Source organism: Salmo salar, chromosome 29, assembly GCF_965601325.2.
Source record: "Salmo salar chromosome 29, fSalSal1, whole genome shotgun sequence".
Lineage (NCBI taxonomy): Eukaryota > Metazoa > Chordata > Actinopteri > Salmoniformes > Salmonidae > Salmo > Salmo salar.
Genome location: NC_138319.1, coordinates 2,598,937 through 2,611,512, shown reverse-complemented (window position 1 = coordinate 2,611,512; position 12,576 = coordinate 2,598,937). Strand labels below are relative to the sequence as shown.

The 12,576-nt window shown below is 42.5% G+C and overlaps 1 protein-coding gene across 4 annotated transcripts in view; it reads left to right on the top strand.

Moving 5' to 3' along the window:
- The window catches only part of LOC106590025 (integrin beta-1), a 50,766-nt gene that overhangs the window by 30,330 nt on the left and 7,860 nt on the right, over window positions 1–12,576 (top strand). For all 4 annotated transcript variants that reach the window (XM_014180506.3, XM_014180509.3, XM_014180507.3 and 1 more), the window contains exons 8-15: window positions 2,875–2,970; window positions 8,370–8,459; window positions 8,684–8,824; window positions 9,035–9,237; window positions 9,459–9,697; window positions 10,032–10,254; window positions 10,980–11,212; window positions 11,507–11,673. In XM_014180506.3, coding sequence (XP_014035981.1) covers window positions 2,875–2,970; window positions 8,370–8,459; window positions 8,684–8,824; window positions 9,035–9,237; window positions 9,459–9,697; window positions 10,032–10,254; window positions 10,980–11,212; window positions 11,507–11,673 — 1,392 coding nt within the window. The remainder of the gene's footprint in view (window positions 1–2,874; window positions 2,971–8,369; window positions 8,460–8,683; window positions 8,825–9,034; window positions 9,238–9,458; window positions 9,698–10,031; window positions 10,255–10,979; window positions 11,213–11,506; window positions 11,674–12,576) is intronic.

Sequence of the window (12,576 nt, the reverse complement as noted above, 5' to 3'; positions counted from 1 at the left end):
TCTAATCCTGAATGATGATGGGTTAAAACTGCTTTCCAGCCGGTGTCTATGCCTTGAAATGCCTGTTTACTCTGTTCAATCTCACTGCGCCAGCTTTGCAAAATACATTTCGAAATCTATATTATTCAATTATTGAGTCTGCGTTGCCAAGGGCTAAAATAGAAGTCAGTTCTATTTGTGACGCAGATCGCGCTACAAGTCCTGCCTCTCCCATCTCCTCATTGGTTTATAGAAGCAGGTACCCACGTGCCATCTCATTGGTTATACCCATGTGGGTGACTGAAAGACGAATGAGGTCAGAAGCGGTAATGCACCTAATTTATGAAAGTAGACAATCACAATATAAAGTCAAGAGAAGAAAAAGCCTAGAAGGAGGAGAGATGACTAGAAACGATTCGGTTGACCATTTTATGTGTGGATTATTTGTCTGAGTAGAGGACCTTGTGCATTTCAGGTAAAATAACAACTCAATGTTTATATCCCAGGACAAATTAGCTAGCAAGTGCAAGCTATCTAAATTGCCATAAATGTTTCATGCTTTTTGACCAATCCCCAAATTAATGTAATTGGTTCAGAGTTTCTTTTGATATTTTAACCTACCGTGTCGTGATCGCGTTTGGTGTGGGGGGACAAAATAAATGTATGCACGATGGCGCACGCGCGTAGCCGGTTTGGGTTCGGTGTTAGGTAAGCACTGACTGTCACCACCAGCGCCAGGAGAATGGACTCATGTGCCATCAACGGAAACATTACTATTAACATCACCAGCTTGGTTAGCTCGGACTCGCCAACCATAATAGTTCTTGCCTATGTAGGCCAATTGGATGTTTACAGTATTGTCATTATTTATTGAAGTTCTTGTCTCTTATCATCATTGAATCTATGCTACCTAGCTACAGTTGAAGTCGGAAGTTTACATACACTTTGGTTGGAGTTATTAAAACTCGTGTTTTTCAACCACTCCACATATTTCTTGTTAACGAACTATAGTTTTGGCAAGTCGGTTAGGACATCTACTTTGTGCATGACACAAGTATTTTTTTCCAACAATTGTTTACAGACAGATTATTTCACTTATAATTAATTCACTGTATCACAATTCCAGTGGGTCAGAAGTTTACATACACTAAGTTGACTGTGCCTTTAAACAGCTTGGAAAATTCCAGAAAATGTAATGGCTTTAGAAGCTTCTGATTGACTCAAATGATGTCAATTAGCCTATTGGAGGTGTACCTGTGGATGTATTTCAAAGCCTACCTTCAAACTCAGTGCCTCTTTGCTTGACATCATGGGAAAATCAAAAGAAATCAGCCAAGACCTCAGAAAAGAAATTGTAGACCTCCACAAGTCTGGTTCATCCTTGGGAGCAATTTCCAAATGCCTGAAGGTACCACGTTCATCTGTACAAACAATAGTACGCAAGTATAAACACCATGGGACAACGCAGCCGTCATACCACTCAGGAAGGAGACGCGTTCGGTCTCCTTGAGATGAAAGTACTTTGGTGCGAAAAGTGCAAATCAATCCCAGAACAACAGCAAAGGACATTGTGAAGATGCTGGAGGAAACCGGTACAAAAGTATCTATAAAACGAGTCCTATATCGACATAACCTGAAAGGCCGCTCAGCAAGGAAGAAGCCACTGCTCCAAAGCCGCCATAAAAAAGCCAGACTACGGGTTGCAACTGCACATGGGGACAAAGATCGTACTTTTTGGAGAAATGTCCTCTGGTCTGATGAAACAAAAATACAACTGTTTGGCCATAATGACCATCGTTATGTTTGGAGGGAAAAGGGGGAGGCTTGCAAGCCGAAGAACCCTAACCCAACCGTGAAGCACTGGGGTGGTAGCATCATGTTGTAGGGGTGCTTTGCTGCAGGAGGGACTGGTGCACTTCACAAAATAGATGGCATCATGAGGATGGAAAATGATGTGGATATATTGAAGCAACATCTCAAGACATCAGTCAGGAAGTTAAAGCTTGGTTGCAAATGGCTCTTCCAAATGGACAATGACCCCAAACATACTTCCAATGTTGTGGAAAAATGGCTTAAGGACAACAAAGTCAAGGTATTGGAGTGGCCATCACAAAGCCCTGACCTCAATCCTATAGAAGATTTGTGGGCAGACCAGAAAAAGAGTGTGCTAGCAAGAAGGTCTACAAACCTGACTCAGTTACACCAGCTCTGTCAGGAGGAATGGGCCAAAATTAACCCAACTTATTGTGGGAAGCTTGTGGAAGGTTACCCGAAACGTTTGACCCACGTTAAACAATTGAAAGGCAATGCTACCAAATACTAATTGAGTGTATGTAAATTTCTGACCCACTGGGAATGTGAACGAAATAAATAAAAGCTGAAATAAATAATTCTCTACTATTATCTGACATTTTACATTCTTAAAATAAGGTGGTGATCTAAGACAAGGACTTTTTACTAGGATTAAATGTCAGTAATTGTGAAAAACTGAGTTTAAATGTATTTGGTTAAGGTGTATGTAAACTTCCGACTTCAACTGTACATGCCAATGATTTGTTTAGCATAGCAATGTCGAATGAATAGAATTAAGACTGGGTCAAAAGATGAGGAAATAACTAAAACAATAATGCCCTGGAACCCAGGAATTATGGCTTCACTCCGGGCCTTAGAACAGCCCTTGTCGGGAGTTGTCACACTGTAATGCCCGGATTCTTAGGCATTATTTCTTAAATAATACACTGCTATTTACTGTATGTATTGTGGCTTTTTCTTTGTCTTCTGTGTGGTCTGTATTTTGAATATGACAAGATTTGAAGGTTATGGGCTACTTGCCTTAGTGATGTCATCAAAGGGCTAACCTGGTACCTGTACTTACTAATTGTCTCCCTGTAACAGGACTACCCCTCCATCGCCCATCTGGTTCAGAAACTAAGTGACAACAACATCCAGACAATCTTTGCCATCACAGAGGAGTTCCAGCCTGTTTACAAGGTCAGTCAGTTGTTCCTGTGTGTGTGGAAAACATTTATTTTCGAGTTTCTGTGCTTCTCTGTTGGAGGTTGGAGGAAGCCCAACCCTTTGAAGAGCAGAGAAACATTTACCTTTGCTCTGCAGCATCTGCTCCTTTTTACGGGTAACATGTTTTTGGACATCTGGTTGTGTCCCAAATGGCAACAATTTCCCTATATATTGCACTACTACTTTTGTAGTGTACTTTATAGGGTGCCATTTGGGACACAAGCCTCTGAATGTTCCCTTTTGCCCTCTACTGCTTTTCAAGCCATTTAGATGTCTGCCTGGAGTTCGACAATATTCCTTTATCATATCCACATCAGTCCCAATGCTTGGACAATGTTTGTCAACCTCGGCAGAGGTTAGGTTACAGCCGTATTCTCTTCATCAATCTTCACACAATACCCCATAATGACAAAGCAAAAACAGGTTTACACATTTTTGCTAATTTATATAAAAAATAAAAAAAATACATAAGAATTTCAGATACTTTACTCTGTACTTTGTTGAAGCACCTTTGGCAGCAATTACAGCCTTGAGTCTTCTTGAGTATGACGCTACAAGGCTGGCGGACCCATATTTGGGGAGTTTCTCCCGTTCTTCTCTGCAGATCCTCTCAAGCTCTGTCAGGTTGGATGGGGAGCATTGCTGCACAGCTATTTTCAGGTCTCTCCAGAGATGTTTGATCGAGTTCAAGTCCAAACTCTGGCTGGGCCACTCAAGGACATTTAGAGACTTATCCCAAAGCCACTGTCTTGGCTGTGTGCTTAGGGTCGTTGTCCTGTTAGATCTCTCTGTACTTTGCTACGCTCATATTTGCCTCAATCCTGACTAGTTTCCCAGTCCCTGCGGCTGAAGAACACCCCCACAGCTTGATGCTGCCACCACCATGCTTCACCATAGGGAGGGTGCCAGGTTTCCTTCAGACGTGACGCTTGGCCTTCAGGCCAAAGAGTTCAATCTTGGTTTCATCAGACCAGAGAATCTTGAGGTTGAGTGACCATCGGGTTCTTGGTCACCTCCGTGACTAAGGCCCTTCTCCCGTGCGGCCAGCTCTAGGAAGAGTCTTTTTTGGTAGCCTTCCCAAGATCTGTGCCTTGACACAGTCCTGTCTTGAAGCTCTACAGACAATTCCTTTGACCTCAGGTCTTGGTTTTTACTCTGACATGCACGGTCAACTGTGGGACCTTTTATATAGACAGGTGTGTGCCTTTCCAAACTATGTCCAATCAATTGAATTTACCACAAGTGGACTCCAATCAAGTTGTAGTAACATCAGGATGCAACTGAGCTCAATTTTGAGTCTCATAGCAAAGGGTCTGAATACTTATGTAAATAAGGTTTTTGTTTATTTTTAATAAATTTGCAAAAATGTCTAAACCTGTTTTGGCTTTATCATAATGGGGTATTGTGTGTTGAATGCTGAGGATATATATTTTATCCATTTTAGAATAAGGCTGTAACGTAACAAAATGTGGAAAAAGTCAAGGGGTCTGAATACTTTCCGAAGGCAATGTATATAGTGCACTAGATAGTGCATTGTTTAAGGAATATGGTGCCATTTTAATACAGACTTTGACTTGGATCTTTGTCGAAATGTAGAATGTCACAACACTAAATAGTTTTAACTTTAGATTCAGACCTTACAACTACGTGTTTGCAGACCACAATCAAACTACTCTCCAATCTAAATGGTCAGGCAAAACATAATAGCTTTGCTCTGAGCAACTTTTCTGGTGCAGTGATTATGTAGAGATCTACAGTCGTGGCCAAAAGCTTTGAGAATGACACAAATATTAATTTTCACAAAGTCTGCTGCCTCAGTTTGTATGATGGCAATTTGCATATACTCCAGAATGTTGTGAAGAGTGATCACATTTTACATGTTTTTTTTTTTTTACATTTTAGTCATTTAGCAGACGCTCTTATCCAGAGCGACTTACAGTAGTGAATGCATACATTTCATACAATTTCATACATTTTTTTTCTGTGCTGGCCCCCCGTGGGAATCGAACCCACAACCCTGGTGTTGCAAACACCATGCTGTACCAACTGAGCTACAGGGAAGGCTGATCAGATGAATTGCAATTAATTGCAAAGTCCTTCTTTGCCATGCAAATGAACTGAATCCTCAAAAAACATTTCCACTGCATTTCAGCCCTGCCACAAAAGGACCAGCTGACATCATGTCAGTGATTCACTCGTTAACACAGGTGTGAGTGTTGACGAGGACAAGGCTGGAGATCACTCTGTCATGCTGATTGAGTTCGAATAACAGACTGGAAGCTTCAAAAGGAGGGTGGTGCTTGGAATCATTGTTCTTCCTCTGTCAACCATGGTTACCTGCAAGGAAACACGTGCCGTCATCATTGCTTTGCACAAAAAGGGCTGCCAGTAAGATTGCACCTAAATCAACCATTTATCGGATCATCAAGAACTTCAAGGAGAGCGGTTCAATTGTTGTGAAGAAGGCTTCAGGGTTCCCAAGAAAGTCCAGCAAGTGCCAGGACCGTCTCCTAAAGTTGATTCAGCTGCGGGATCGGGGCACCACCAGTACAGAGCTTGCTCAGGAATGGCAACAGACAGGTGTGAGTGCATCTGCACGCACAGTGAGGCGAAGACCTTTGGAGGATGGCCTGGTGTCAAGAAGGGCAGCAAAGAAGCCACTTCTCTCCAGGAAAAACATCAAATCAAATGTATTTGTCGCATACACATGGTTAGCAGGTGTTAATGCAAGTGTAGCGAAATGCTTGTGCTTCTAGTTCCGACCATGCAGTAATATCTAACAAGTAATCTACCAATTCCACAACTACCTTGTACACACAAGTGTAAAGGAATGAATACGAATATGTACATAAAAATATATAAATGAGTGATGGCCGAACGGCGTAGGCAAGATGTAATAGCTGGTTTGGAGTACAGTATATACATATGAAATGAGTATTGTAGGGTATGAAAACATATAAAGCGGCATTGTTTAAGGTGGCTAGTGATACATTACATCAGGATGGCATAGAGTACAGTATATACATATGAGATGAGTAATGTAGGTTATGAAAACATTAAAGTGGCATTGTTTAAAGTGGCTAGTGATACATCTAATACATCAAGATGGCAAGATGCAGTAGATGGTATAGCGTACAGTATATACATATGAGATGAATAATGTAGGTTGTGTAAACATTATCTAATATAAATAATATAAAGTGGCTAGTGATAAATTGATTACATCAATTTTCCCATTATTAAAGTGGCTTGAGTTGAGTCAGTATGTTGGCAGCAGCCACTCAATGTTAGTGATGGCTGTTGAACAGTCTGATGGCCTTGAGAAGAAGCTGTTTTTCAGTCTCTCGGTTCCAGCTTTGATGCACCTGTACTGACCTCGCCTTCTTCACCACGCTGTCTGTGTGGGTGGACCATTTCAGTTTGTCCGTGATGTGTACGCCGAGGAACTTAAACGTCTCCACCCTCTCCACTACTGTCCCGTCAATGTAGATAGGGGGCTGCTCCCTCTGCTGTTTCCTGAAGTCCACGATCATCTCTTTTGTTTTGTTGACATTGAGTGCAAGGTTATTTTCCTGACACCACACTCAGAGGGCCCCCACCTCCTCCCTGTAGGCCGTCTCATCGTTGTTGGTAATCAAGCATACCACTGTTGTGTCGTCTGCAAACTTGATGATTGAGTTGGATGTGTGCATGGCCACGCAGTCGTGGGTGAACAGGGGAGGGCTGAGAACGCACCCTTGTGGGGACCCATTGTTGAGGATCAGCGGGGTGGAGATGTTGTTACCTACCCTCACCACCTGGGGGCGGCCCGTCAGGAAGTCCAGGACCCAGTTGCACAGGGCGGGGTCGAGACCCAGGGTCTCGAGCTTAATGACAAGTTGGGAGGGTACTATGGTGTTAAATGCTGAGTTGTAATCGATGAACAGCATTCTTACATAGGTATTCCTCTTGTCCAGATGGGTTAGGGCAGTGTGCAGTGTGATGGCGATTGCGTCATCTGTGGACCTATTGTGTCGGTAAGCAAATTGGAGTGGGTCTAGGGTGTCAGGTAGGGTGGAGGTGATATGATCCTTGACTAGTCTCTCAAAGCACTTCATGATGACGGAAGTGAGTGCTACAGGGCGGTAGTCATTTAGCTCAGTTACCTTATCTTTCTTGGGAACAGGAACAATGATGGCCCTCTTGAAGCATGTGGGGACAACAGACTGAGATAAGGATTGATTGAATATGTCTGTAAACACACCAGCCAGCTGGTCTGCGCATGCTCTGAGGACGCGGCCGGGGATGCCGTCTGGGCCTGCAGCCTTGCGAGGGTTAACACGTTTAAATGTTTTACTCACGTTGGCTGCAGTGAAGGAGAGCCCGCAGGTTTTGGTAGCGGGCCGTGTTAGTGGCACTGTATTGTCCTCAAAGCGAGCAAAAAAGTTGTTTAGTCTGTCTGGGAGCAAGGCATCGTGATCCGCGATGGGGCTGATTTTTCTTTAGTTATCAGGAACAGACTGATATTCTGCAAAAGGTACAGGGATTGGACTGCTGAGGACTGGGGTAAAGTCATTTTCTCTAATGAATCCCCTTTTCCGATTGTTTGGGGCATCCGGAAAAAAGCTTGTCCGGAGAAGACAAGGTGAGCGCTACCACCAGTCCTGTGTTATGCCAACAGTAAAGCATCCTGAGACCATTCATGTGTGGGGTTGCTTCTCAGACAAGGGAGTGGGCTCACTCACAATTTTGCCTAAGAACACAGCCATGAATAAAGAATGGTACCAACACATCCTCCGAGAGCAACTTCTCCCAACCATCCAGGAACAGTTTGGTGATGAACAATGCCTTTTCCGGCATGATGGAGCACCTTGCCATAAGGCAAAAGTCATAACTAAGTGGCTCTGGGAACAAAATATCGATATTTTGGATCCATGGCCAGGAAACTCCCCAGACCTTAATCCCACTGAGAACTTGTGGTCAATCCTCAAGAGGCGGACGGACAAACAAAATCCCACAAATTCTGACAAACTCCAAGCATTGATTATGCAAGAATGGGTTGCCGTCAGTCAGGATGTGGCCCAGAAATTAATTGACAGCATGCCAGGGGCCGATTGCAGAGGTCTTGAAAAAGAAGGGTCAACACTGCAAATATTGACTCTTTGCATCAACTTCATGTAATTGTCAATTAAAGCCTTTGACACTTATGAAATGCGTGTAATTATACTTCAGTATTCCATAGTAACATCTGACAAAAATATCTAAAGACACTGAAGCAGCAAACTTTGTGGAAGTTAATATTTGTGTCATTCTCAAAACTTTTGGCCACAATTGTACATGATTCATATTGACATACTAGATAATTTACTCTACGGTGTTCTCTCTCTACTCAGGAGTTGAAGAATCTCATTCCTAAGTCTGCAGTGGGGACACTCTCTGCAAACTCCAGCAACGTTATCAACCTTATTATTGATGCCTACAATGTAAGTATAAATTGAATTGGATTGTTTACTAGACAATATGCACCTGCTGCACACAATCTCACTAATCCTTTCAATATCAAAATAGTTGGCAAAAACCGTGCTGCTGTTGTTACTTTAAAGTCATCACGTCTCTGTCTGAAATGTTCTTTGTATGGGAAGATTTGTATGGGAAAATAGTATATTTTCAATTTGCAGTGGGCTAACTCTTGTTTTTTGTGTGGTAGTCTCTTTCCTCAGAGGTGATTCTGGAGAACAGTAAGCTAGCAGAGGGAGTTACCATCACGTACCAGTCACGCTGCAAGAATGGAGTGACTGGTGAGGGAGAGATGGGAAGAAAATGTTCTAACATCTCCATTGGAGACGAGGTGGGTAACCAAAACATCCTCCATTGTTTTCTATTCTAAATATAGATCTATTTTTTCATCTTTCGGGTTCAGTTATTTCAGTTTTCTGACCAAGTGCATTGGATTTGTCCATTATTAGATGTCCGACTTGTCAAATCCATCGTTTTTTTATTATGAAATGTAATTAGTATGCCCTTAGTGTGAATGCATTCCTTCATCACTTATCTGTAGGTGTCTTTCAACATAAGCATCACAGCTAAGCAGTGTCCTAAGATGGGCAAACCAGAGACCATCAAGATCAAACCCCTTGGGTTCACAGAGGAGGTGGAGATCGCTCTGAACTTCATCTGTGAATGTGACTGTCACAAAAACGGCACTGAGAACAGTGAAATCTGCCACAACGGCAACGGGACATATGAATGTGGAGCCTGCAGGTAAGGCACTTATGTTTCACAGGCAGAAGATCTTAACCCTTAGAGAAAGTGTACAGTATGATGTTTGATACTGTATGTATAATGCATTGTAAATCTATTTCTATAGTCCATTGATATGTAACTGATTTCCGGTGTATTGCATCGGTTTGTCTGAATATTCTACAATATTGGCATGTTGTTGTAAAAAAGGATTATATTTTATTTTCTTTATTGTCGCTCAGGTGCAACGAGGGCCGTATAGGTAGACATTGTGAGTGCAGCACCAACGAAGTGACCAGTGAAGACCTGGATAAGAACTGTCGTAAAGACAATGGTACAGACATCTGCAGCAACAATGGAGACTGTGTGTGTGGATCCTGCGAGTGTAAGAAGAGGGAGAACCCAGAGGAACGCTACAGTGGAAAGTTCTGCGATTGTGACAACTTTAACTGTGACCGCTCCAACAACAAACTCTGTGGAGGTAAGTCATCAGTTGAGCTGCAGTGGTGTGCAATATGCATGTGTCGAAGAAGATAAATGCATTAAATGATATCATTACAGATTATGCTTACTGTGAAATGATGGCCAAGCTCTACCATCTGAAGACAAGTGTGACATCCTGCTCTGCACACAAATGAGTGACCTTGTGATCGTTTGTGGTTATAATGAGCCCATTTCCAATGAAATTACAGATCATTGCCCGTTATGAAATTAGATTTACCCTCGTTAATGTCAGCCTTTTTTATCTGTGATTGTATTTGATCTTTGCAGGGTAATCTCTCATCTCTGACCCTGTGTGTGTTGTGTTGTGGCAGGACATGGTCGTTGTGAGTGCAGGGTGTGTATCTGTGATGCCAACTGGACGGGCAGTGCCTGTGACTGTTCTCTGGACACCACAACCTGCCTGGCCTCTAACAAGCAGATCTGTAATGGCCGGGGCACCTGTGAGTGTGGCACCTGCAAGTGCACTGACCCCAAGTTCCAGGGGCCTACCTGTGAGATCTGTCCCACCTGTCCAGGAGTCTGCGCAGAACACAAGTGAGTTGAATAAAGGAATTAATTAATTGTATTTGATCATTATATTGTTTTAACAATGAAAAAAACAACTATTTGCTGTATTTCCTTGTGGGAATGTTATATGTGGATTACATAAAGGTTTATTGTAATGGTTGAAAATAATTCAGCTTTTTTTTCCCCCGTTCTTTTTTTTAAGGGACTGATTCCTTCTCTCTTTCCTCGGCCTTAAGTTTGCCTCATAACCTTTTTAAATAGGCATCTAGCTTTCTTCATTTAAACCGACTTAACCTCCATTATTTTTGTGACCACTGTTTCCTTTCTTCCAATCATTCCAAAAAAAAGTGCGAGTTACACTCTTAGATAAAAGGGTTATTCGGCTGTCCCCATAGAATAACCCTTTTTGCTTCCAGAGAAAACCCTTTTTGATTCAACGTAGAACCCTTTTGGGTTCCCAAAACCCAGTCCCTCTCACAAGAAGGAGACCTGGAACCAAACAGGGTTCTTCAAAGGGTCCTCCAATGGGGACAGCTGAAGAACCCTTTTAGGTTCTAGATAGAAAAAATATGCTAAGAGTGTAGGGTACAGCATTGCCCACTATAGACGCTTGCATAAACCTCAATATTTAGCTTTCTTGCATTCCAATAGACAAGTGAATATGTTACAAGTCTAGGAATCCCAATGTGAGACTACCTGCATGTGTTACTCCATCTGTACAGAGTTTAATGTCAATGTCCTGTCTTCCACAGGGAGTGTGTTCAGTGCAGGGCCTTTGGGACGGGGGAAAAGAAGGAGACGTGTGAGAGGGACTGTAGCTACTTCAACCTGATTAAGGTGAAGGACCGAGACAAGCTGCCCCAGCCAGGACAGGCCTTCCCCCTGATGCACTGTAAGGAGAGGGATGCCAATGACTGCTGGTTCTACTACACCTACGCTGTCAACAACAACACAGAGAAGGAGGTCCATGTGGTGGAAACACTAGGTGAGAGAATATGCAGTCTATGGCATGGCATTGTGACTGAGGATATAACAGAGTGAAAAATAGGTTTATTTGTTTTATCCATTGAGTAGTGTTGTGATTAGAGCAAGGAGTTCTTGCCCTGACTGTGAAGAACTGACCAGAAGTTCCTTGTCCTAGATGCAGTATAATGCAAATCAGGACGTAATTGTGTATATGAATTTGATTTTACATCAGCTGACTTGCCTGGTTAAATACCCTCAAAAATATTGGGCTAACTTAATTTTCTTGCTGTGGGTTTCCCTGTCTGTGTTCCAGACTGCCCTGCGGGCCCGGACATCATCCCCATCGTGGCTGGCGTTGTAGCGGGCATTGTGCTGATCGGCCTGGCTTTGCTGCTCATTTGGAAGCTGCTCATGATCATCCACGACAGGAGGGAGTTCGCCAAGTTTGAAAAGGAGAAGATGAATGCTAAATGGGACACGGTAAGAGTGAATAGTAGACACAGTACCAGGCAGCCATCTTTGAGAAGTTTGTAATGGCGATTATGTATTTTTGCCGGTCTTAGTTTATATTCTCCCTGACTAATTTCAGTAGGTTGATTGAGACATGGAAAACAGGTGTTATAGATATGACCACCGTGTGAATCTCTTAAACAGAGAATGGACTCCTAGAGAAATATAGAGTTGGAAACAGTGTTGTACTCTCTCTCAACCTTTGATGACTGTAACAGACCTGTTGATGATGATGATTTTATAAGACTCAGACAGTCCTACTCAATTTCAAAATAAATATCTTAGAAGTTTGAAGTAATCTCTGTGCAAAATAGAGAAACCAAAAAACAGAAGCCTTTTTGGAATGTGAAGGTCCCTGAATACAGATACAGTACCAGTCAAAAGTTTGGACAAACCTACTCATTCAATGGGTTTTTCTTAATTTTTACTATTTTCTACATTGTAGAATAATAGTGAAGATATCAAAACTATGAAAGAACACATATGGAATCATGTAGTAAGCAAACAAGTGTTAAACAAATGAAAATATATTAGTTATGAGATTATTCCAAGTAGCCACCCTTTGCCTTGATGACAGCTTTGCATACTGTTGGTATTCTCTCACCCAGCTTCATGAGGAATGCATTTCAACAGTCTTGAAGAAGTTCCCATACATGCAGAGCACTTGTTGGCTGCTTTTCCTTCACTCTGCGGTCCAACTCATCCCAAATCATCTCAATTGGGTTGAGGTCGGGTGATTGTGGGGGCCAGGTCACATGATGCAGTACTCCATCACTCTCCTTATTGGTCAAATAACCCTTACACAGCCTGGAGGTGTGTTGGGTAATTGTCCTGTTGAAAAACAAATGATAGTCCCACTAAGCGCAAACCAGA